The sequence below is a fragment of the Phoca vitulina genome, unplaced genomic scaffold (assembly GCF_004348235.1).
Source record: "Phoca vitulina isolate PV1807 unplaced genomic scaffold, GSC_HSeal_1.0 scaffold81, whole genome shotgun sequence".
NCBI classification, from domain to species: domain Eukaryota; kingdom Metazoa; phylum Chordata; class Mammalia; order Carnivora; family Phocidae; genus Phoca; species Phoca vitulina.
The window spans coordinates 613,416-635,495 of NW_022589784.1; the positions used below are offsets into that span (position 1 = coordinate 613,416).

At 61.6% G+C, this 22,080-nt stretch overlaps 1 protein-coding gene across 1 annotated transcript in view; it reads right to left on the reverse strand.

The window, feature by feature from the left end:
• SBNO2 (strawberry notch homolog 2) overlaps positions 1–22,080 on the reverse strand; it is a 48,045-nt gene that overhangs the window by 23,585 nt on the left and 2,380 nt on the right. Inside the window, exons 2-4 of the mRNA XM_032394749.1 lie at positions 12,534–12,726; positions 6,429–6,502; positions 5,777–5,888 (exon numbers count right to left, since the gene is read on the reverse strand). Of these exons, the coding sequence (XP_032250640.1) occupies positions 5,777–5,888; positions 6,429–6,502; positions 12,534–12,611 (264 nt within the window). The 5' untranslated portion in view covers positions 12,612–12,726. The remainder of the gene's footprint in view (positions 1–5,776; positions 5,889–6,428; positions 6,503–12,533; positions 12,727–22,080) is intronic.

Below are 22,080 nucleotides of genomic sequence, written 5' to 3' on the forward strand. Positions count from 1 at the left end.
GGCCACTCTCCAAGCACCTGGCTTCCCAGCTCCCCCCGACTTCCTCGCCCCGTGGCTCCTGGGTGTCCCAGCTTCTGTGCAGTGACCCTCTGGAGACACTCATGCTCCCGCTCCCACTGGCCTGTGGCCCTCAGGACAGACCACAGAGCGGGCATTCCTTGGCCGTGGCGCTCAGCATAGAGCACGGAGCTGGGGGTGGGCTCTCGGCTGCGGCTCAGTGTGAACCGGGGGGCTTCCTCAGAGAAGAAACATCTTGCTCGCTCTGCCTGCCAGTGCCAGTAACTACCGGGGGCCTGGGGGGGGTGTGCCCGGACCTCTGATCCCCGCTGCAATCCATTTGCAGAGCAGTTGGTGCTGCCCGCCCCTCCGTGGAGAGCTGCTGAGAGTTTGCAAAGCACTTTTCTGAGCTGTGACCTCATCCTGGCTTCCCAGAAGCCCCAGGCCGGCAGACGGAAAGTGTCCTCGCTGGGTGGATGCAGGACCCACCCGAGATGCCTGGAGGGACTCTCAGGGCGGATGCCTGCCCCACTGACTGCATGAGGGGGCCCTCTCCCAGAGTCTGGCCAGGATGTTCAGGGTCCAGGTGGATTTGTGGGGGAGGGGTCAGGGCAGCACCCACTCCCAGGAACATATGTGCCGGGCAGCAGCGAGGGAGGGCAGAGTGGCCACGCCCACAACCAGGACCCCAGAGATACCAGGGTGGGGAGAATGCAGGGGAGGGCCTGGAGGCACGAGGCCTTGGGAGGGGTAGTCTGCAATGCTGAGTCCTTCACCCCCAGCCTTGACCTCAACATGTCCCCAAATATCCCCCCCAATCAGATTCAGCGAACCTGGAACACAGGTCCACACAAAAGCCTATTGATGGATGTTCACAGCAGCACGATTCGCAATCACCAAAATCCCATTGTGGGAACCACCCAGATGCCCATCAGCTGAAGAGAAGATACACACAGCGTGTCCCCCACACACGGGAGCGTCCTGCGGCCGCGAACAGGAGCCAGGCGCCCACACGCATGGCCCTGGGGATGGACCCCGAGCCCACGACGCTCAGGGAGGGAACCAGACACAGGAGGCCATGCGGGGTGTGAGTCCACGTGGGTGACACGTCCAGAATAGGCTCATCCACGGACGGGAAGGGGGCTCTCGGGGGCAGGGGGCTGGGGGGTGACAGCTGATGGGGACGGGGTTTCCTTTTGGGGTTGATGGAATGTTCTGGGATTACACAGAGGTGATAGTTGCACAGCCCTCCGAATTTGCTAAAAGTCACTGAATTGTGTGATATGCAAATCACATCTTAAATCAAAAGCAAGGAATGAAAGAAAAGCCATGCCCTCACACCTGGGGGTGGGAGACCCCACGGGGGCCCCTCGAGTGCTGGGGCACCAAGGAGAGCCGTAGGGCCTGAGGGGCTCCAAGCCAAGCAGTCAGAGAGGCCCTTCCCTGGGGAAGCAGGGGGGGTGATGGCTGAGGCGGGGTCTCCACGGACTGAGCCTGGGCCATCCCTGATGGCCACGAGGGGGGTACAGAGAGATGGGCACTCCCAGCGGCCTACGCAGAAGTAGTGATCAGCGCAGCACCTGACTGGCCCATCGTGTCACAGACAAATGACCGAGTAAGGGGAGGGCCGGCTCTCCCTGAGGAAGACCTCCAGCTGATCAACAGAGGGGCAGGGACAGCAATGTCTGCTAAACAGACACGTGGTGATGGTCACTGCAGGCCACATCCCCCAGTGCATGAGGAAATCTATCCCCGTCCCCACCACAAGGGACCAGGGTCCTGGACAGCCTCGACGCATCCCTCCCCGGGGGAGAGGGGAACGTAGCAGCAACCTGACCGTGGACGGGGGAGGGACCCGGCGCTGCCACCCCAACCAGGGCTCAAGGTCAGCACGGTGGGGGGGGGGTGCAGGCATGCAGGGGACGCCCGATGAGGATGCAGCGTCCCACCTGTGGGACTCCTGCCAGGAACACAGAAGCCCTTGGAAGCGCGAGGGCCCCAGGCCAGTCTGCTCTGGGGGCAGCTCCCTACAGGGGCCTCCGTGCCCACGGGCACTCTGCCCTGCCCGTGAGTGTTGTGCTCCGGGGCAGCTCCCTACAGGGGCCTCCGTGCCCCAGCCCGGGCACTCTGGTCTGCCCACGAATGTTGTGCCAGGGTTACTGACTGCATCATGGTGATGGACCACGGCTCTATCAGACGACAACGTGCCAGGAAACCGGGTCAGTGACTGACAGTGTTTGAGGAGAGCTGGTACTGTTTTTGCAACCTCCCTATAGACCTGAAGGACCGCAAAACTCATTTCGTCACAAATTCACACATACAGAAAAGAGTATCAGGCCTGAAGTTTTTAGATAGCCCCTTGGTGCCTGTGCCCTTGCACCCTGGAACTGGGTCCCTGGGTTCTGGGCCGCTGCAGTGGGGTCCAGGTGTGACCACCAGGACCACCCGGGGGGCAGAGCGGCCTCAGAGTGAGGATTAGCCGTGACCTGCATTCCTGAGAGCAGCGTCCCACAGGATGTAGGCCCCACCCGGGTAGCTATAAAACAGGAACCCCAGGGCGCCCCGCTGGCTCGTTAGTAGAGCATGTGACTTGATCTCAGGGTCGTGAGTTCAAGCCCCACTTTGGGCGTAGAGTTTAGTTAAAAATAAAATTAAAATTAAAACATAAACAAAAAACAAAAAACAAAAAAACCTGGGGACCCCATACAGAGGCATGGTCTACCTGCCGCCAGTGGTCCCGGGTCTGGGTTGGCTCCTGTGGGGGAACCGAGGGAGGGACCCAGTCCCCCTAGTGTTTAGTGACTCAGCCCTAGTCACAACATGAGGAAAAAAGGCCCTCAGACAGCGAAGCTGGAGCCAAGACCAGGCACAGGCCTGGGAACCGAGTCCAGATGCCCTCCCGGGAGAGATGGGGGAGGGATGCTGACCCCAAGGAACTGCTCTGTGCCCCAAAGGAAACTGGAGAGAAGCCTTCTTTTGCAGGCAAAAAGAGTCACACCACTCATCTCCTTTGTCTTTTTGCTTTGGCTGCCAGGAAACTCAGGGCACAGGTTTAGTCAGCAAGAGGTATATTAAGGCCTGTAGGTTTATGGCCATTCCTGGCTACAGCCCAGCCCCAGTGCCTTCTGATTTATAGCACAGTGGGGAACATTTCTAGAATGTGCCACGGGCCACATGGGGGCTTCACATGGTGCATCGGTCTCCTCTTGCCACCATAATAAGCTATCACAAACCTCACAGCTTAAAACAGCACATGTTTATTACCTTATGGTCCTGGAAAGCAGAAGTCCAAAACGGAGAGCTACGTTCCTCCAGGACCCCGGGAGACCCGGCTCTGGCCTCTTCCTGGCCCGCGGCCCCCCCCATCCTCACCGCCAGCAGCCTGGGGTCTGCCCATCTCTGGGACCCCACCCTTTGCCTCCCCCTCGTGAGGGCCTCGTGAGGACGCCGGGCCCCCTGGGAACCCAGGGTCACCCCCTCCTCGGGGGCCCTGACAAGGTCCCCTCTGCCACGTGAGGGGACACGTCCCAGGTCCCAGGACCAGGACGGGGATGTATTCGAGGCTATCACTTTGCTGGTCATGGTGGTGATGTCATTTGGTCAATCAGGAGCAGAGGGTGTGTGTGTGGTGGGTCCACCGGCTGAGGCCCAGCTTGGTCTGGCCCCCTTCCTGGCGTGGCCCGCAGGCCCGGGGGTCACGAGGGAGGTGGAGGCGGCTAACGGGGCCTCAAGACCCTTCACCCGGAACTGAACTCTGGTCTCACATCTGTCTAATCCCACACTTAGCACCGGGGTGAGATTTTGTTTGAAGAAGGTTCCGCTGCTTTAGAAGAAAGATCTGGGTCCAAGTCGCCCCCCAGCAGAGTAGGCCGCTGCCGTGTTCGGCAGGAGCTCAGTAAATGTCTGTGGGCTGGACGCGGCCGAGCTCGACCATGGAGCAACAACCGGCAGTTGCCCCCACACGCAGTGAGACATGGACGCCGAGGCCCCAAGGGTGGGTTGAAGGAACCGTGCTGGTTCTGGGCAGCACAAGCCGAATGCAGGAAAGAGAGCCAGGGGAGTGGGGACGGGTGGGCGGCCCCCGGGGGCTAGGGCTTCCGCGCCCACGAGCCTCAGCTTCCTTGCCTGGAGAGCAGGTGACGCCCCAGGGGGAGACGGCATCAGAAGATGCCGAGTCTGGACATGGAGCTGTGTCTGGGACCCGTGCAGAGGAACTCGATCGGAGCTCAGAGCCGGCACGGCAGGCTCAGGGAGGCTCTCGGGCCGTGGACCATCGGCCACACACCCTGTCATGGAGACCAGGTGCTCCCCAGGCCGGGCGACAGCAGGTGCCAAACCAGAGTGAGCAGCGTGTCCTTGTGCGTCGGCAGCTGGCGGGGGAACCCCAGCACGCCCAGAAAGGCTGGAGGGACCTCCCATCCCTCTCCCACTGACAACTCCCCCTGGGAGAACTGGGGGCCAGCTGAGCCCGCTGAGCTCCCATGTCCTCCAGGCCCAGCCAAGCCGCTTCCTGGGGGGCCACCACAGGGTCCAAGATGGAGAGGGAGGGCTTGAACCACAGACACGCATGCTCCGTGGTCCTGCAGGGCAGACATGCCAGGTGAAGGCATCTCGGGCTGCGCTCCCCAGCAGGCTGCAGGGGAAGGCCCTTCCTGCCCCTCACGGCTCCCGGCATCCCTCTCTGCCGCTGCTGTCCTGGGCTTTCCCCTCTGTGTCCTCCGTCTCTTACAAGGACCCGCTGGGTTTAGGGCCATCCTGCTCCACGATCACTTCATCCCCAGCTTTAATTAAGTGACCTGCAAAGACCCTGTTTCCAAAGAAGGTCCTGTTCTTGGTAGACTTGTTTCCAGGCCCCTGCCCGGCGCTGCATGGACACTGGCCGGGCTCCCTGAGGAGGGAGCCGGTCTGAACTGACCTTGCCTGGGTCCAGCGGATTCTGGCTGGTGGGTCTGAGCCGCATCCTCCCGGACCGCCACCCGGCAGGCCCCACAAGCCCCCGAGCCCCTGGGGCCGTCCAAGCTGGATAGTTCCCAGACTGTGTGCTGGGGTAGCCCAGCCGCGGCGGAACCACTGGCGCCAAGGACTGCACGTTTCTGAGGGAAACAGCGCTGCTAGGCTGCTGCCGGCCCCAGCCTCAGGTCCCACCCGGGCTCCTTCCCACAAACCATCTCTTTGGGGTGCCTGGTTTTCCGGGCCTGCCGTGAGATGCGTGCCATCAGACACTTGCCGGAGAGGGTCCACCCGATTCCTCCCCAAAATGAAACCGCACGTATCTCTTTCTTTGGTTTGGGTGGGTTACACTCTTCAAACGGCCGCTGTTTGGGGACATAAACGCCAACAACGGGGTTTGTACCCGACAGAACATGGCTCTGGCCAGGGGCACGGGGAACACGGCGGACCCTCGCTGACATGCTAAAGCGCCCAGACAGAGCAAGCACGGGGGCCTGTGCCCAGGAGAGGAAGGCGCTACAGTGTGGGTAGAGTGAACCCGGCACTCCAAGATGCTGCCCCGCAACCCGGGCCTGGGGCGGGAGCGGCAAGCTGACGGGGATGCGGCCTCCTGCCCAGCTCGCAAGCTGAGGGGGAAGCTGCCGTGACAGACCCGCGCGGGCAAGGCTGCGATCTGGGAGCTCTCGGGCCGGGTGGGGGCCAAGGGGACATCAGCTCTTCCCAGGTACAAGCCACGGCTCCCTGGGAGCCTGGCCAAGGCTGCCAGTGAGAGGCAGGGGCCCCCTGGCCCACGTGGGGATGGAAGGGTGACCGTGGCTCAAGTCCCTACCTGAGGAAAGTCGCCCGTCTTTGGCAGGAAGCTAGGGGTGGTGGTGGAGGGTCCGTAGCTGGTGTCCGTGCAGGGCTGGCTGGCAATGAAGGAGGTGGAGCTCATGAACTGGCTGCAGGGAGACCGGGGAGAGGGCGGCCGTCAGGACAGGAGTGCGAGCCAGCCACCTGAGGATGAGCTCCGGCATCCAGGAAACCCAGCTCAGTGGAGAGGCCCGCGTGCCCGCCTCCCACAACTGCCCTGCAGACACCATGCGCTGCCGTGCCCCCTCCGCAGGCCGTTCCTTGGCCTGGCTCTTGGCCTGCTCCACCCCCACCCCCCCAGCAGGCTCCTACTTACTCTTCAAAACCCTGCTTGCTGTTGCCCTCTGCAGGAAAGTGCCCTCAGAGTTCTCACCCCCCACCCGGAGGGCACCCACAGAGCCCTTTGCCCTTTCCCTGGCGGGCTCTCTCTCAGATGGACCACAGCTGGTCAGTCTCAGCTGCCTCCCTGTGGCCAGGGCCCGGCCCACAACCCCCTGAGCAGCATGCTGAAGCCCTCTGCGGGCTGCAAGCTCTACTTTTGTTCCTGCAATGACTGCAGAACCTTGAGAGCCCTGGAGGGCACCGTGGCCACCGGGCGGGCTCAGACCCCGGAGGCCAGACGGACTTACTGGCTTTCACTGGAGAAGGCTGGGTACGGCGTGGGCGAGAAGGTACTCCACCATGGGTAGTGCAGCACGGCGTTCTGAAACAGAGCGAGAGGGTCAGGGGCGCACAGCGGGGCGGGGCGCGGGCAGCGAGGAGGAGTGAGGCCTCTGCGGCCACTGCCGGGGTACAAACTGCACCCTGTGGTCTCCCAGCCGGGTGGCCTGGGAGCGACTGCACAGCTCCGTGCCTCAGTCTGCCCATCGGCACAGGAGAGCCCACCGAGGGGACCACAGTGAAGGTGGAAGAACCCATCCGTACATGTGAAGGGCTCGGGCCAGGGCCGGGCTTGCCGAGAGGCTCAGGTGCCACCATACACCCATCTGCGGGCAGGCGGGACGGGGGGGTGGCCATGACCCACCTCCAGACCAGGAGCGCCCCCAGCATCTCTGGAGGGCCTGGGGAACCCAGACTGCTGGCCCACCCAAGGGTCTGACCTGGGAACCCGCATTCCACACAGGACCCAGGTGTGCTGGAGGGCCGGGGACCCTGCCTGGAGCTCCCCCCGACCCACCCCCCCCCCCTCCCGGAAGGAGAAGGGGGGGCCGGGGGCCCCCCCTGGTCCAGGCCCAAGGGAGGTCCGTGTGGCCAAGAGGACTTCTCAGAGGGGCTCCCAGCACCACGGACCAGCCCCTCCCAGGGGGATGACAGCCTGGCCTGCTCAGAACTCCCTCAGGCCAAGCCGGCTTGGCCCAAGAGTGCAGCACAGGCAGGGGTTCTGGGGAGCCCGCTTTGAGAAACATCAACGGGGGCTGGAGGGGTGAGCCTGAGGTCAGCGGGGGCTTGGGGGGCCCTGCACTGGGCTTTGACAGCACCAGCTTGGGGGTGTGGGACGGTGGACACTCGCGCCCCCCGCACGACAGGCTTGTCCCACCCTGATGCACAGGCCTGCCGAGTGGGGTCTCTTCCCCTAACCCACACCATGGCCATGTGGGAGCACGTCAGGGAGGCCACCGCTGGGGAGGGGCCTGGTGGCCGCAGTCACCGCCCCCACCCGTCCTAGCTGGCTCTGGCAGGGGGAAGAGCAGCCCTCCCGCTGGTCCACCAAAGTCCCGCTCCTCCGTAAGGCCGCCAGAAGCACGTCCCCAGCCACAGCCCCCTCCCTCCCCGCAGGACTCGCCAACGGAGGGCTGGAACCAGCCCAGGTGGCTGGAGAGACCAGGTGCCCTTCTCTGGCCCTGTGTCTGGGGTCTCCGGCCCTGACTTCCCATCACTGCGCGCCCCCCACCCCGACCCTGCAGGGCTGTCGGGCCCCAGAGCACCGGAGCGGAGAGAGGAGAGGGAGAGACGCGCAGTGAAGGGGTCCCACCTGCTGTCCCAGTGTTGGCACAGGCTGCCAAATAACGATATGAGAACAGCGGGGAGAGCAACACAGGGCCCTCCTGGCATGAAGGCTTGGTGGCATGTCACTTATGGGCAGTAACTGTGGAAGCCTCCAGAAGGCCCCCACTCCAGGGGAGCAGGGTGAGGTCAGCCCAGGGCCCTGGTCTGGTGTCAATTCTCCTCTCCAGCCCCATGCAAGAAGAGGAACCCAGGGGCGCCCGGCCAGCTCAGTCCGTGGAGCCTGAGACTCTTGGTCTCAGGGTTGTAGCTTCAAGCCCCATGTCAGGTATGCAGATGACTTAAAAATAAAATCTTTAAAAAGGAAAGGAGAGAACTCCAACGCGAGAGAGGAGCGTAAGCTTCCCAGGGCCACAGGCCCTCCCAGGATAGCTCATGCACTAGTATAAGCCTGGCACCGTGGGCACTCTGGGCACCCAGCAGGCAGAGCCAGCCTCGAGGGGGCTTCCAGGCTGGCGAGGCCACTGTGGGGGCGGTCGCACTCACCCCACCTTTCCTGCTCTGCCCAGAGCCCCGGGTCTGCCAGGACCGCAGACCTCACCCGGGAAGCCAGATGGTGGGAGGTCACTGTGCTTCCGTCTACCCAGCGCCCGCACCCCCATCTCCTCCCCCAGTGCGGGGCTCTGCCAGGCTGCCAATCAAGGCCGCCCCAGTCCTACTCCAAGGGGTGCCACCACCCGGCCAATCAGAGCCTTCCTCGGGATTTTCCACATACACAGAGGTGTGTCTCTGCCTTTTGAGGGCAGGCCCCTGGGACGGGATTGATCTAGAGATGGGCGCCTGACCCCGACCAGCCAATGCAAGCCTGCCTGGGGATTTTCCAGGTGGAGACAGAGAAGCAGGCTTCTCCTGGGGAGACACATGCCCTGGGACCTATAAGCCGATGTAGGAAGATAACACTTTTGCTAGGGCAGCAGATAGAACAGGGCAGCCAGATAAAATACAGGGTTTCTAATGAAACTGGAATTTCTGATAAACAGCAAACAATTTTTAGGGGCGCCTGGCTGGCTCAGTGAGTTAAGCGGCCGACTTGATTTCGGCTTAGGTCATGATCTCGGGGTCCTGGGATCGAGCCCTGTGTCAGGCTCCATGCTCAGCAGGGCGTCTGCTGGAGATTCTCTCTCTCCCTCTCCCTCTGCCCTTCGCACTCTCTCTCTCAATAAATAAATAAGATCTTAAAAAAAAAATACAGCAAACAATTTTTAGTGCATGAATTGCATGGGACACACACACTAAAATATCATTTGTGGGTTTTTTTATTTTTTTATTTTTTTAAAGATTTATTTATTTGAGAGAGAGAGAGCATGAGAGGGGGAGAGTCAGAGGGAGAAGCAGACCCCCCGCTGAGCAGGGAGCCGGATGCGGGACTTGATCCCAGGACTCCAGGATCATGACCTGAGCTAAAGGCAGTCGCTTAACCAACTGAGCCACCCAGGCGCCCTATTTTTTTTTATTTTTTTAGAAAGATTTCATTTATTTATTTGACAGAGAGAGAGACAGCGAGAGAGGGAACACAAGCAGGGGGAGTGGGGGAGGGAGAAGCAGACTTCCTGCAGAGCAGGGAGCCTGAAGCGGGGCTCGATCCCAGGACCCTGGGATCACGACCTGAGCCGAAGGCAGACAAACGTTTAACCGACTGAACCACCCAGGTGCCTCTAAAATATCATTTGTGTTTATGTGAAACTTAAGTTTCATTAAATGCCTGCATTTTTATTTGCTAAATCAGGCCATCCTTAGTGACAGTGGGAGTCCTGGGGGCAGGTCTCCTCCTCCCGAGCCTGGTTCAGCCCAGCCAGGATGGAGGGGAGGGGAGCAGTATGGGGCGTCCTGGCCACACAGACAGGCCGTGCACAATCCAGTGTCAGCATGGGCTGGACCCGGTTGGCCTGGCCGGGGGTGCCCTCGCAGCTGGAGGCCTGCGGGGACGGGCTCAGCTCACACCCGGAGGGGTGGCCCAGCCTCAGGGAGCACCATGGAGAGCGCTCTGCCGAGTTCTGACGGCCGAGGAGGCTCCGGGCCAAAGTCCTCCGGGCTCCGAGAGGCGCCTCCCTCACCTCAGGTCCACATCGCGGCCCCAGTGGGCCCCTCCACGCCAGCTTCTGAGCATGTCTGGTCCCACGGGCCCTCCAGGGAGTGCTGGCATCCCAGTCATCCACACGGGCCACCCTGAAGGGGGCGTGGCAGGAGCACGTCCCCTGCGGGACAGCCCTGTCCTCTGCAGCCCTACCCGGGACTCCTTCAGACCCAGGAATTCTGATGCAGAAGGACACCCCCGGCCTAATCCGTGAAGGGGGGAAACACAGCGATGCTATTTATAGTGGCAGAAAACTGGAATCACCCCAAAAGCCCAACAATAGGGAAACAATTAGGCAAATTATGGGATGCTGACAAGAAGGAATCCTGCAGCATTATTGGGAATGACAAGCACATGCCCTGAGACTACAGAACAGGGTGAAATCGAGCCCCCGGAACACACACACACCTAGCGCCATGGGCCAGGGGGCACACGGGAAACAGGAAGGCATCGGCCATGATGGCGCGGACAGAAGTTCAGAGGGAGGCGGGGGGACATGGAGGGTCAGAGGACGTGTGGACACAGCTCCAACAGGAAGGGGAGAGAGAGAGAGAGAGGAGGCGCACAGCGGCGTCTGGGGCCCTGGCCAGAGGCGCTGGACACCAGCCAAGGCTTGGACATGGACTCTTCAGGCGTAACTCACGTAACTTTGTATTCCGTGCCTATTACGTTGGGTTACCAGCGGGCACACCTGGACAAAGAGTGAATTCTGGGTCCACACACACCCAACTGCTTTCCAACGCTCCGATTACGGACCTGCGACGCCTCCTGATGGTTCTGGGCATTTGACCCTGAGCGGCGCCTGACCCCACTTCCTGGCCCCTCTGAAACCCAAGCTTGATTCTCGCTCTCTCTTGCTGCCTGGCCTCCTCCCAGCCCCAAGCCAGCAGGACCGAGGGGAAGGAAGAAGCTGATGCTTCCCTGAAGGAGGGCCCCATGGCAGCCCCAGCCACGTGTACCCCCACTACTGGGCCCTGACACCCCTCCTTCCCCACTCCTGGCAGCTCAAGTCTCCCTACTGAGAAACAGTTTGCTCTTCTCCAGCAGGAAGAACCCCGGCTCTGCCCCAGGAAAGGCAGGCTCCAGGCCTGACTTGCTGCAGAATTCTGGACCCTCCGTACACTCTGCCATGAGCAGGCTGGGCTGGAACCTATGTGGCTTTATTACTTAGGATACTTTATCACAGTCGTCAAAACTCAGCAGCAACCAAGATGCCCTTCGTAGGCGAGTGGATAAATGCGCCGGGCTCCACCCAGACAAGGGAATATTATCCAGCCCTGAACATGAGCCATCGAGCCAGGCAGAGACACGGAGGAACCTCAGCAGCACATCCCTGGGTGAGAGCAGCCGGGGTGAGAAGGCCGCACACCGTGTGGTTCCGGGTCTAGGACGTTCTGGAAACCGCAGAACCGCGGAGGTGGAACGAGGATCTGCGGTGGCCGGGGTGGGGGAGGGTGATTGGGCAGAGCATGGAGGGTCGGCAGGGCCAGGAACTGCTCTGTGCCATGCTGTGATGGTGGATCGCTGTCTGTGACATTCGTCCAAACCCACAGGGTGTGCGGCACCGACAGTGAGCCCTGGTGTCACCTGCGGCCTGTCGTTCATAATGTCCTAATACTGGCCCGTCAGTTGTAACAACTTAGCATGATCATTAATGCAAAATGTTGGGGCGCCTGGTGGCTCAGTCGTTAAGCATCTGCCTTCGGCTCAGGTCGTGGTCCCAGAGTCCTGGGATCGAGCCCCGCACCAGGCTCCCTGCTCTGCAGGAAGCCTGCTTCTCCCTCTCCCACCCCTCCTGCTTGTGTTCCCTCTCTCGCTGTCTCTCTCTGTCAAATAAATAAATAAAATCTTTAAAAAAATAAAAATAAAAAAATGCAAAATGTTAACAATGGGGAAAGGGGGGTATGCGAAAACTTTGTGTTCCATTTTCCTATAAATCTAAAACTACTTAAGACATAAACTTTGGGGGGGCGCCTGGGTGGCTCAGTCATTAGGCGTATGCCTTTGGTTCAGGTCGTGATCCCGGGGTCTTGGGATCGAGCCCCGCATTGGGCTCCCTGCTCCGCGGGAAGCCTGCTTCTTCCTCCCCCGCTCCCCCTGCTTGTGTTCCCTCTCTTGCTGTGTCTCTCACTATCAAATAAATAAAATCTTAAAACAAAAAAAAAAGACATAAACTTTGGAGGTGCCTGGGTGGCTTGGTCGGTTAAGCGTCCAACTCTTGATTTCGGCTCAGGTCGTGACCTCAGGGTCATGGGATTGAGCCCCATGCTCAGCAGGGAGTCTGCCTGAGATTCTCTCTTCCTCTCCCTCTGCCCCTCCCCCCCAAATAAATAAATAAATCTTAAAAGACGTAAAGTCTGTTAAATTGAAAATAAAAAACCTTGAAATAAAATAAATGTCATGGAGATCCCAGCCCTTGTCCTGCAGGTGAAGACAGCAGTGAGGCCTGAGCGTCTCCCTGAGGGCCAGTCATGACCTTGGCAAAACCAACTGGTGGCTCATGTTCGCGAAACTTGGTGGCAGCTGGGCACCCCCTAAGGGCCTGCAAAGCTGGGGGCTGGGACATCCGCTCGAGGCCCTGGAAGGGGAGGCCGCAGCCGCATCCGCAAGGGCAGCATCCCATCCCAAGGCCGACCCTGGAGTGGCCAGCACTCACCTGGACACTGGACCCGCACAGCGGGGTCTGCAGGGGGGGGTGGGCTGTATAGGATGCTGCCCGCTGGTGGGGGCTCATGCTGAGGAAACTCCCCGTCCATGGCGGGCCCCACTGCCAGCATCGGGTGGCTCCACGACCCAGGCCACGGGGGCGTCTATCTGGGCTTCTTGCTCCTCGGTGGCGGCATCATGATCTGGGGAGAGACGCGGCACATCCCGAGGTCACCCTGTGAGCCCCGACGGGAGAGGGCACACCCCCAGGGACAAGGGACAAGGGCGAGTGGGCTGAGGCCAGGCCTGCACAGAGCGGGGTAGGGTCAGGGCAGCAGGCTGCACATTCAGGAGGGAGGGTGGGAGCTGAGGCCCCCCTAACATTGCAGTGTTACGGGGCACCCCTCTCGGCCCCAGCCTCTTCCCAGGGGCTGTGCTAGGGTGGAAGGGGGCCTCTGTCTCAAGTGCAGCCTGAGCAAGCTTGCGCAGCCTCTCGGCCTGGGTTCAGCCCTCACGCGCCAAGCACCTAGGAGGCCCCAACCCTTGCCTGACAGCCCCTCCTGGGGACACTGGGACTGGACATCTGACCACAGGTCCCACCCAGGCAGCAAGTGCCACGCAGTGGGGCTCCTGGCCACAAGGAGCAGTGCCCGGGGCAGAACGAAGACGAGCTTCGGGGACAGACCTCCAGGATGGCGGCAGCCCTTCCAGGGTGGCTGGGCCGCTCCACATTCCCCCCTGCTGTCCACATGACCATCTCAGGCTGCCTGGCCCACCAAATAACAAATAACTCAGGCCCTGGGGGGCTGCTCCTGCCACCCACGAAGAGAGCCACAGGCCCTGGTGTGAGCAGCGGAGCCTCAGCCGATCCCAAGGCCTGGCTTTGTGAGGCTGGGAGGCCAAATCCAACCCGGCAAGCACCTCCAAGCTGAGGGCCGACCCTGTCCCTCTGCAGCCAGACTAGGCTCACAGGAGGGTCTCTGGGGGCAGTCGGGGCCAAGCTGAGCCAGGAAGGGGTAAAGACACAGCATCCCCACCGAGAATGTCCCTGTTCTCGAAGGCAGGCAGAGCAGGCCCGGAAAATGCCACAGGGGCTGAGAACAGATGCACAGGATTTCCCACACGATTTCCATCTGCCCCGTGGCCTGTGCCCTAGGCTCCCCTGGGCCCCGCCCACGGCCGCTGGGAGCCCAGACCCAGGCTGGCCCGCGGGCTCCTCAGGCAGGTCGTGGCCGAGGACGTTAATCACCAAGGGAGGCAGGAAGGGGAGGCAGCTGCCGCTCCCGGCCAAGCCCTGGATGAAGAAATCCTCGGGACTTCCAGTAACCACTGTCCGCACGCGGGCAGCTTATGCAATCCCTCAGGGGGCGGGGAGGGGCTGCCTTTACCCCGAGCTCCTGGCCAGAAAAGGGGCCCACAGGCCTGAGCTCCAGCAGAGGGATGCGTCTGGGCCCTGAAGCCTTGCTGCTGCCCTCCTCGGCTGTGCGGGCTCACGGGCTCACACCTGTTGCCGGGACGGCACCTCCCCCGGCCTCGGTGGCCCTGGCCTGCCCCTGCCCGTGCCCTCCAGGCTCCTGCAGGCCGGGGCCAGTGGGACACAGCCTTAGAAGCCGAGAGTGGAAAATCCTGAGGTCTTCCTCGATAAACACACGGCTAATAGGTGATTGAGGGTCTCGGCCATTCCTTTTAAAGATTCTGGGGTCACGCAGATGGGGTCAAAACCCAGCTCAGCCTAACAACTGATCATTGTCCAACAACTCAGGGGCACCTTAGCTTCTCTGAACCCCAGTTTTGCTCATCAGGAGAAATGGGTTATTTGGAGGTCCATGGGCAAGGCTGGTCAGGCACTCGGCAGAGCCCAAGGCTTCTACAATCCAGTGGCCACTTAAGTGACCACTGCCTTCACGGAGGCCCCAGAAATCTCCTGGATTTGGGGGCTCCCCCCAAGGGGGCTCTGCTCCCAACACCTGGAGAGATGAAAACACTTGTCCACACAAAACCTGTCCACACATGTCCACACCAGCAGGAGTCGTAATAGCCAGAGAACAGCCAGCGTCCATCAGTGGGTGAGAGGATAAACACAACGTGGTCTGTCTACACACGGGCATGTGATCGGCCGCGAGCAGGAGCCAGGCGCCCACACGCGTGGCCCCGGGGACGGACCCCGAGCCCACGACGCTCAGGGAGGGAACCAGACACGGAAGGCCACACGGCGTGTGAGTCCACGTGGGTGACACGTCCAGAACAGGCTCATCCGCGGACGGGAAGGGGGCTTGTGGGGGCCAACAGCCAGGTGACGGCCGATGGGAACAGGACTGCTTTTGGGCTAATGGAATGTTCTGGAATTAGGTCATGGTGATGTTTGTATAATACTAAGAATACAGTGAAACACACTGAACTGTACACTTCAAAAGAGCAAGTTTTATGTTGCATTAATCTTACTCCGTGCCCACCACCACCCCATGCCCCCAGAGGCCACCCTACAGAGCCCCCCTCCTCCAACACCCAGGTCCAATGTCACCTCTTCCCCCTGCAGAGCCTCCACAGGCTCAGGCTTCCTGTTCCCCATCCCCCCAAGGCACTGGGCCAGCCCCCCTTCTGTGTACCCTCAGGACTCCACCTGCCTGGCCCCTCGCGTTCCAGCCTCTGCTGACCTCCCCCACTCCACAGTGCTGCCCGTTGAGCCCTGCCCGAGCCCCCAAACCCCTGAGCCTGAATGTGTCGTCCCTGGGAGGTTCCAGCTGCCTCAGGACCAACCCCAGTGGGTACCAGGCGGGGTCTCAGGGCACGGAGGGACGTAACTCAGACCGTGCCTGGCTGGGACAGAGCTCAGCGCCCGTGCAGAGGGACCAGGGTGTATTTTTAGAACATCCCACGACAGGTGAAGCGTGGGTGCTCACACAGGCCTGCGCTTCACAATCGTGGTTTACGTTCACACAATTTCCTTTTGAGATCAGGTTTTCGAATGAGTCATTGTAAAAGAAAAAGAGCAAGGAGTTAGTAGCCCAGATAAGACAACTGCGCAGTGCAGTGTGGGAAGAGGCCAAGGCCTGGGAGAGCCTGAGCCTGGACACACCCCTAGCCGGCAGGCACCTGCAGGCACCTGGCCTCTCTGCTGACCCCCGCAGCCATCACCCCAGCTCTGCTGGCCCAGCCCCCCAAACACTGAGCAGGCTGTCCTGACCCCGCTGGCCGCCCGGCCCGCCGGCCCGCCACTGCTCGGTCCCTCATCTGTACCCCGCCAGGCCAGGATGAGGCCACCCCCGGAACTGTGTCTCTGGGCAGTGGGGACTTGCTGGCCTCCCACTGGGCACAAGATGGCAGCCTCTCTGGCCACCCTTCCACCTGGCTCTGAGGGAAGGTCCCGGGATCCAGGATGGAGCAGGGGGTGGGAGGCAGACACAGAGGAGATGGCCGTGTGACCACAGAGGCAGGCACGGGAGCGATGCGGCCGCACGCCGAGGGACGCCTGGAGCCCCCAGGAGCTGGGAGAGCCAGGAAGGACCATCCCCTGGAGCCCCCGGAGGGAGCGTGGCCCTGCTCCACCTCGACCTCCGAATTCTGGGCTCCGGGACCGGGGAGCATAAAGTCCTGTGGTTTAAGCGGCCCAGCGTGTGGACAGTTGTTAAGGCCACCCCAGGACACTAGGACTGGAGGAGAAGCAAAGCCCAGCTGGAGCCACCCCAACCCTCAGCCCAAATCCCTGTGACCCCTGGGGCCGGGAGCACTGCTGACCAGGAGCTGCGGGCGAGGCTGGCACCAAGCACATGACCCCGGATTTCCACAGAGTTCCCAGGAGGCATGTGGAACGCAGCAGCTCTGGGATGCCAAAGACAGGCAGGGGCCCCAGCCCCCTGTGCACAGGGCAGGCAGGGCAGGAAGGGGGAGCCCCTCCATCTGGGACAAGAAGGACAAGGTGGGCGCACCCAGAATCCCCATTTGAGAGCACAGCCATCCAAGGGTTGGATTTCCAGTTCTGTTCTCAATGTAGTGAAAGGTGGCCTGCAGGACCCCAGAGACCCCCCACAGACCTGCCCCCCAGGAGCAGTGTCTCAACTGATGGGGCTCTTGCAAAACCCCCCATCCAGCTGGGACATAAAGGAAGTGCCATCCTGGGGACAGGCACAGGGGCGGGGGGACACTGTAGGCCACGGCACAGGCGGTCGCCACGCTGGGCTGGGCAGGGAGACCCCATGTTTCTTCCACACCAGAGACCTCAGCTGTGGCCTGGCACGGTCAACACATGGCTGAATGCAAGACCAGTAAGCTGACGGTGAGCAGAGGTGGCCCTGGTAGGAGGACCACCACACAGCCCATTACCCCAGGCCGACCCCCGAGAGCAGAAGCGGCAGAGCTGGACCAAGGGGGGGACACCCAGAGGGCCCTGCACGCCACCCCGGAGCGGAGTGCAGGGACAGGCACGTGCCTAAGACAGACCCAGACCCCGCAAACACAGCAGGTGCTAGTGCTCTCCTCATACACGGCGGAACGGGGAAGCAGAACCGATCCCAGATGGATTCGACCGACGGAGTGGCAGCAACCCCCGGGAAAACACGGGGAGCCTGCAGCTGGGTTCTGGAGACAGATCTGGGGTCGCTTGTGGCTCGCTGTCTGCCTCTGGCAGCCGTGGGCCCACGAACCCATCCGCTCGTCCAGCAGAGACCAGCCGCCGTGACGGCCCCGTGACGGGCAAGGCAGAATGACACTCCGATAGCCCTGTGGTGAGGCGGGTGCCTGAGCAGCCGCACCGGAGTTGATGAGGACATGCCAGAGGCGTGCAGCCCTAGGGGGCCAGTCACTGCATCTGCCGCCAGCCCCAAGGGCACAGCTTTGGGGGCACATGGCCCAGAGGAGATGGGGACCAGAACCTGGGGCTTCCTCAGTCACGGCTGGGGGCATTTGAGCCTGGGTCTCAGGGGTCCCACGGGTCCCCCCACTTCCAGATTTAGTTCAGCCTTAGCAGGGAGAGCCAAATGGTTTCCCAAGGGGGCGGTGCCGACCCGCCTGCCCACTGGCAGGGACAGCGTCCCAGCTGCTGCACCTGCTAACCCACCCTCCGTGGTGGCAGACCTTAAACCTCTGTCCACACCAACACTTCCTACAGGCGCTGAGCACCTTCCATGTGGCTTCTTCTGGGAAGTGTCTACTCAGGTCTTGCGTTTACTCGCGGTTTTTAAAAGGCATTATATACACTGAGCTTGTGGTCTCCACTGACACCCACATCTTCTTCCCCTGAGCAGGTTTAGGCCAAATCCCACTGGCCCCAGACGTCCTGGCCCTTTGACACCAATGTGCCCTACTCTGTCCGTCTATGCAGAGGGTGGTCTGTCCCCGCTGGGGCTTGCTGCCATTCCCTGCTTGCTGCTGGGCTTGCTTCAGGCTGGCCGGTATGCCACGTCTCTGCCTAGCCCCTCAGAGAGCCCTGGGCAGGAGAGGGGCTACCGCCGCCCACGGCTGGGCACACTAGTCCTAGGTGAGCAGCCTGACCAATCAGCACCCCCCTCAGCCTCCTTTAGTCCAGCCTGGTAGCAAGAACATCACATGGGACCTTTGCCCAAACCCAAAGAGCGGCTGGTGTCCTGCAGGAGGAGGAAGACTCCTCCCGGCTCCGGGCTGGCCTTGGGCACAGCAACTGTGCTAGACAGTCTCACATGCTCCATCCCTAGAGAACACCAGCACTGGACTGGACCCTGTGCCCACCACTGGGAAGAAGCCAGAGGCCCCCACATCGCAGTAGTGGGCACCCCAAGACCTGCTAGCAGAGCCTGGATCTGTTTCTGTTTCTCCCGTGGCAGACGACCACGACTCAGCAGCTCACAGCGGCACCCCTGAACTGTCTCGCATCCCACAGAACAGGGGTCCAGGCTGGCTTGCCGCCCCTGCTCTGGGCCTCACAAGGCCTGGGCTTCATGCCGGGTGCTCTGCGGAGAGTCTACCTCCAGCTCACGCAGCTGTCAGCAGGACAGAAGGTCCGTGTCCTTGTCACCGGCCACAGACACAGAGGCCCACTCAAGCTTTAAGTCTCTCACTCCCCTTCGGCCTCCAGTGGAGAAAGTTCTCTGCTTTTGAGGACCTTGTGAGGATGCTGGGCCCCTGGGGAGTCCAGGGTCACCCCCATCTCAGGGGCCTTGAGGGACCTGGTCTCGGGGACCATCACGGAGCCGCCCGCAGAACTCAGGTAGTGTGTAGTGCATAAGCGGACCGGCGGGCAGCAAGCCTGGCCCTGCCTCCCCCACACTAACAGGTTCTGGGAAACAGAAGCCCCCAGCAAGCCCTTCTCAGGGGAGCTTCCCAAGGCCTCAGAGGGGTCAGGTGGGGGTGGGCCCGGCCGGGGCAGCACAGCCTCCACTAGGCAGGAATGTGGCCCAGGGCGTCCGGATGGGCTGGTTCTTCAAGAGAAGTGGCAGATCTAGATTGGGGGGTGGCAGCCCCTGATTTCTCCAAGTTGGCAATCCAGCCATCACGTCCACACCCTCCTGCATGCGGCGCCTTCCTCCAGGTTCCCACGATGCTGGCAGTGGGGCCACCTCGCCCCCCAGCCCCACCCCATGACAACCTAGAACCTTTCCAAGGCTGTTCCTGACAGCCTCTCGACAGCGACCTGGGGGCGATTTCCTCTGAGCCCCAACCTCAGAACAGTGGGCCGAGCTCCTGGAGGGCCGGAATCTGATGAAAACCCCCTGAAAGTGCCCCGGCCAGCTCGTGTTTGCCTGAACGACACCAGGAGAGGCGCCAATGCCCTGCGCTGCGGCAAGCGCCAAGCTCAGAACCACACTGGGGCCAGGCGGGGGAAGGACGGGGTCCTATACGCCCACTTTACAGCTTCCAGGGCAAGTGGCCAAAGAGGACATTCCAGACACCCTGAAACTGTCCCAATAAGCACCTGGTGCCCGTGCAGACCCTGTGCAAACCTGGCCCCAGACAGATCTGGATGCGTGTGGCGCCCCAGCAGGGGAGACAGGGGTTTGAACAGACGAACGACCCCACCTTCCCAGCTCCACACCCGACTCTGGCAGGTGCAGCTGGGGGGGGGCAGCCTTTCCTCAGCCTACCTCACGTGCGGAGGAAGACACCTTCTCGCTCTGGCTAGACTCCAGGCTGCAGGTTGGGGGCGGGACACCGGCCACTCCTGGCACCCCTGGGCCACCCCGGGGGCAGGGATGTTTGCCCCACCTGGTGAGTCAGTGCCATAAAAGTTTACTGCCCGTTGCAGCCCTGCAGCCAGACCCGCCCCTTCCTCCTGCCATCCCAGTACCCTGCGTCAGTGGCCTCTGACCCTCCGGGTGGTGACTACAAGGAAACAGGGGTGACCTGCCTCCCAGAACGTGGCATACATGGATCTTGAAACACAGCAGGCCTTGGAACGAGGGCAAGGAAGGCCTCTTTCAGTTTCACTCAGGGATTTGCTCCTAAGGTGACAGAGGCCGATCCTGATGGGGAATCTGGGCGCCGACTCTCAGCACCACCCAACAAGGAAGGACACAGCATCCGCAGCAGTTAGCAACCCAGGGAGCATGTTCTGGAAGGCACGGGAACCTTGGGAACTGTGTGCCCAGAGTGCTGGCGGGTGAGGAGACCCTTCCTGTAAATGGTGGTGGCGCCCCTGCTGCGGGGCTCCAGGGGCGGGAAACTCGGGAGGGTTCTGCAGGCACCCAGCTCCGAGGGAGTACCTGAGATGCACAGACAGACCACAAGCCCCCAGGGAGGTAATGAGGCCAAACACTTCCCCCATCACACAGCAGGGGCCAAATAAATGCCCTTCCCCAACAAGCGCCTTGTTGGCTTCCCTAGGCCATGGCCCCGTCCAGCACGCTGTGGATAGCATGGTGGGGGGCACCGCTGCAGCTGACCAAGGAGGTGGGACCTTCTGGCATGAAGTCACTGGGGTCACCTGGCCTCAGGGGGGGTCCCCAGGCAATCAGGGCCCACCCAAGGCACCCCAACCCCAGAAGTCCAAACGCCCCCAGGACTACTTCTTACACAACACCCTCCACGTCCACCCGTGGCAGTGGTTCAGGGCAGAGCTGGAGTTTGGTGAGGGGCTCCCAGCCCCCACACAATGGGGGGATGGCACTTCCTGTGTCCTCCTCCCGGGGTCAGAAGATGCCTGACAACCGAGCAGTGCCTGGATGAGCCGGCAGCAGAGGGCCACGCTCGGGACCCACTCCGAGACACCGGCTCACGCCACAGCACACGGGCATCAGGGCGGCAAGGACAGGCCTTGCCTTTTTTTAAATGCTTTCTTGTTTTGTGAAGGCACAAACCACAAACCATACACTCCACATATTTAGAGTACACAACTCAGTGGTTTTCAGTACGTTCACAGAGTTGTGCAACCATCATCTCTACCTAGAGCCAGAACATTCCATCAGCTCAAAAGAAATCCCGTCCCCATCAGCTGTCACTCCCCAGCCCCGCCCCAGGAGCCCCCTTCCCGTCCGTGGATGAGCCTGTTCCGGATGTGTCACCCACGTGGACTCACACCCCGCGTGGCCTTCTGTGTCTGGTTCCCTCCCTGAGCGTCGAGTTTTGAGGTCCATCCACGTGGTAGTACACAAGCAAATGACAAGTCTTATCTCTGCCTCCCCTGGGGGCCTGGCAAGCCAGAACAGCAGGCGATGGGGCCTGAGCTTCAGAAATCACAGTCTTCGCCCTCACCCAAGTCACCCGCCTGGCAGCAAGGGAAGCAGGGGATCTGCGGGCTAGCTGTGCCCAAGGGCAAGAAGATGGAGGAAGTTTGCACAGCAGGAGCGCGGGAGGGCCGTTCCAAGGGACGGGGAGCGGGATCCACTCAGGGGAGAGGCACGCCAAAGACCCCGGGACCCGAGGCGGCACTCAGGTCCGGGCAGAACAGGGCAGAGGGCAGGCGAGCAGGAGGCCGGCCGGGCCTGGAATGGTGTGGGGGACCACGCTCTCGGCCCCCTGGGGCTCTGCTGTACCCAGCCCCCCTCCAATCGACCACACGGCCCCCGGCTGCGGGAATACGGCTGAGACACTCCATACCTGCGCGTGACAAATCCCATACCCGTGATGCACGCTCTCTAATGCACACACATGATACACATGTACACACAAAGGCACACGCAGCACAGGAGAGCTCACTCACACGCGTGTGCATATGAACACAGTGCGTGGAGGCAGGAGCAGACGCAGACACGCACACGCATGTTCATATGACACACGCATCCACGTGGACACCCTCCCATGTGGGTGCACACGCTGCATACGTGTCCACTCTGCATGTCAGCCCCTCAGTGTGTTTACACTTGTAGGTGGCGTTACCCCCCCCACCGCATTCAGCCCAGGAGAACGAGCAGATCCCCACCCCCGCCCTGCAGCCCTAAAGGCCTCTTATCCAGAGGAGGCCATCCTGGGAGGGAGGCGGCCTCTGGGGACTAGACACAGTTGCCTCTTTATTCCCGGCCGAGCTCGCTTGGTCAGCGTTTCCGGCCTGGCCCTTGCTGCAGGGGCCTCCGACACTTTGCTAGAACTAAGCTGGGCCAGCCTGAGCTGGTCTTGCCCCAGCGGGGGCCAGGCCTGCAGAGTATGGGGAGCCA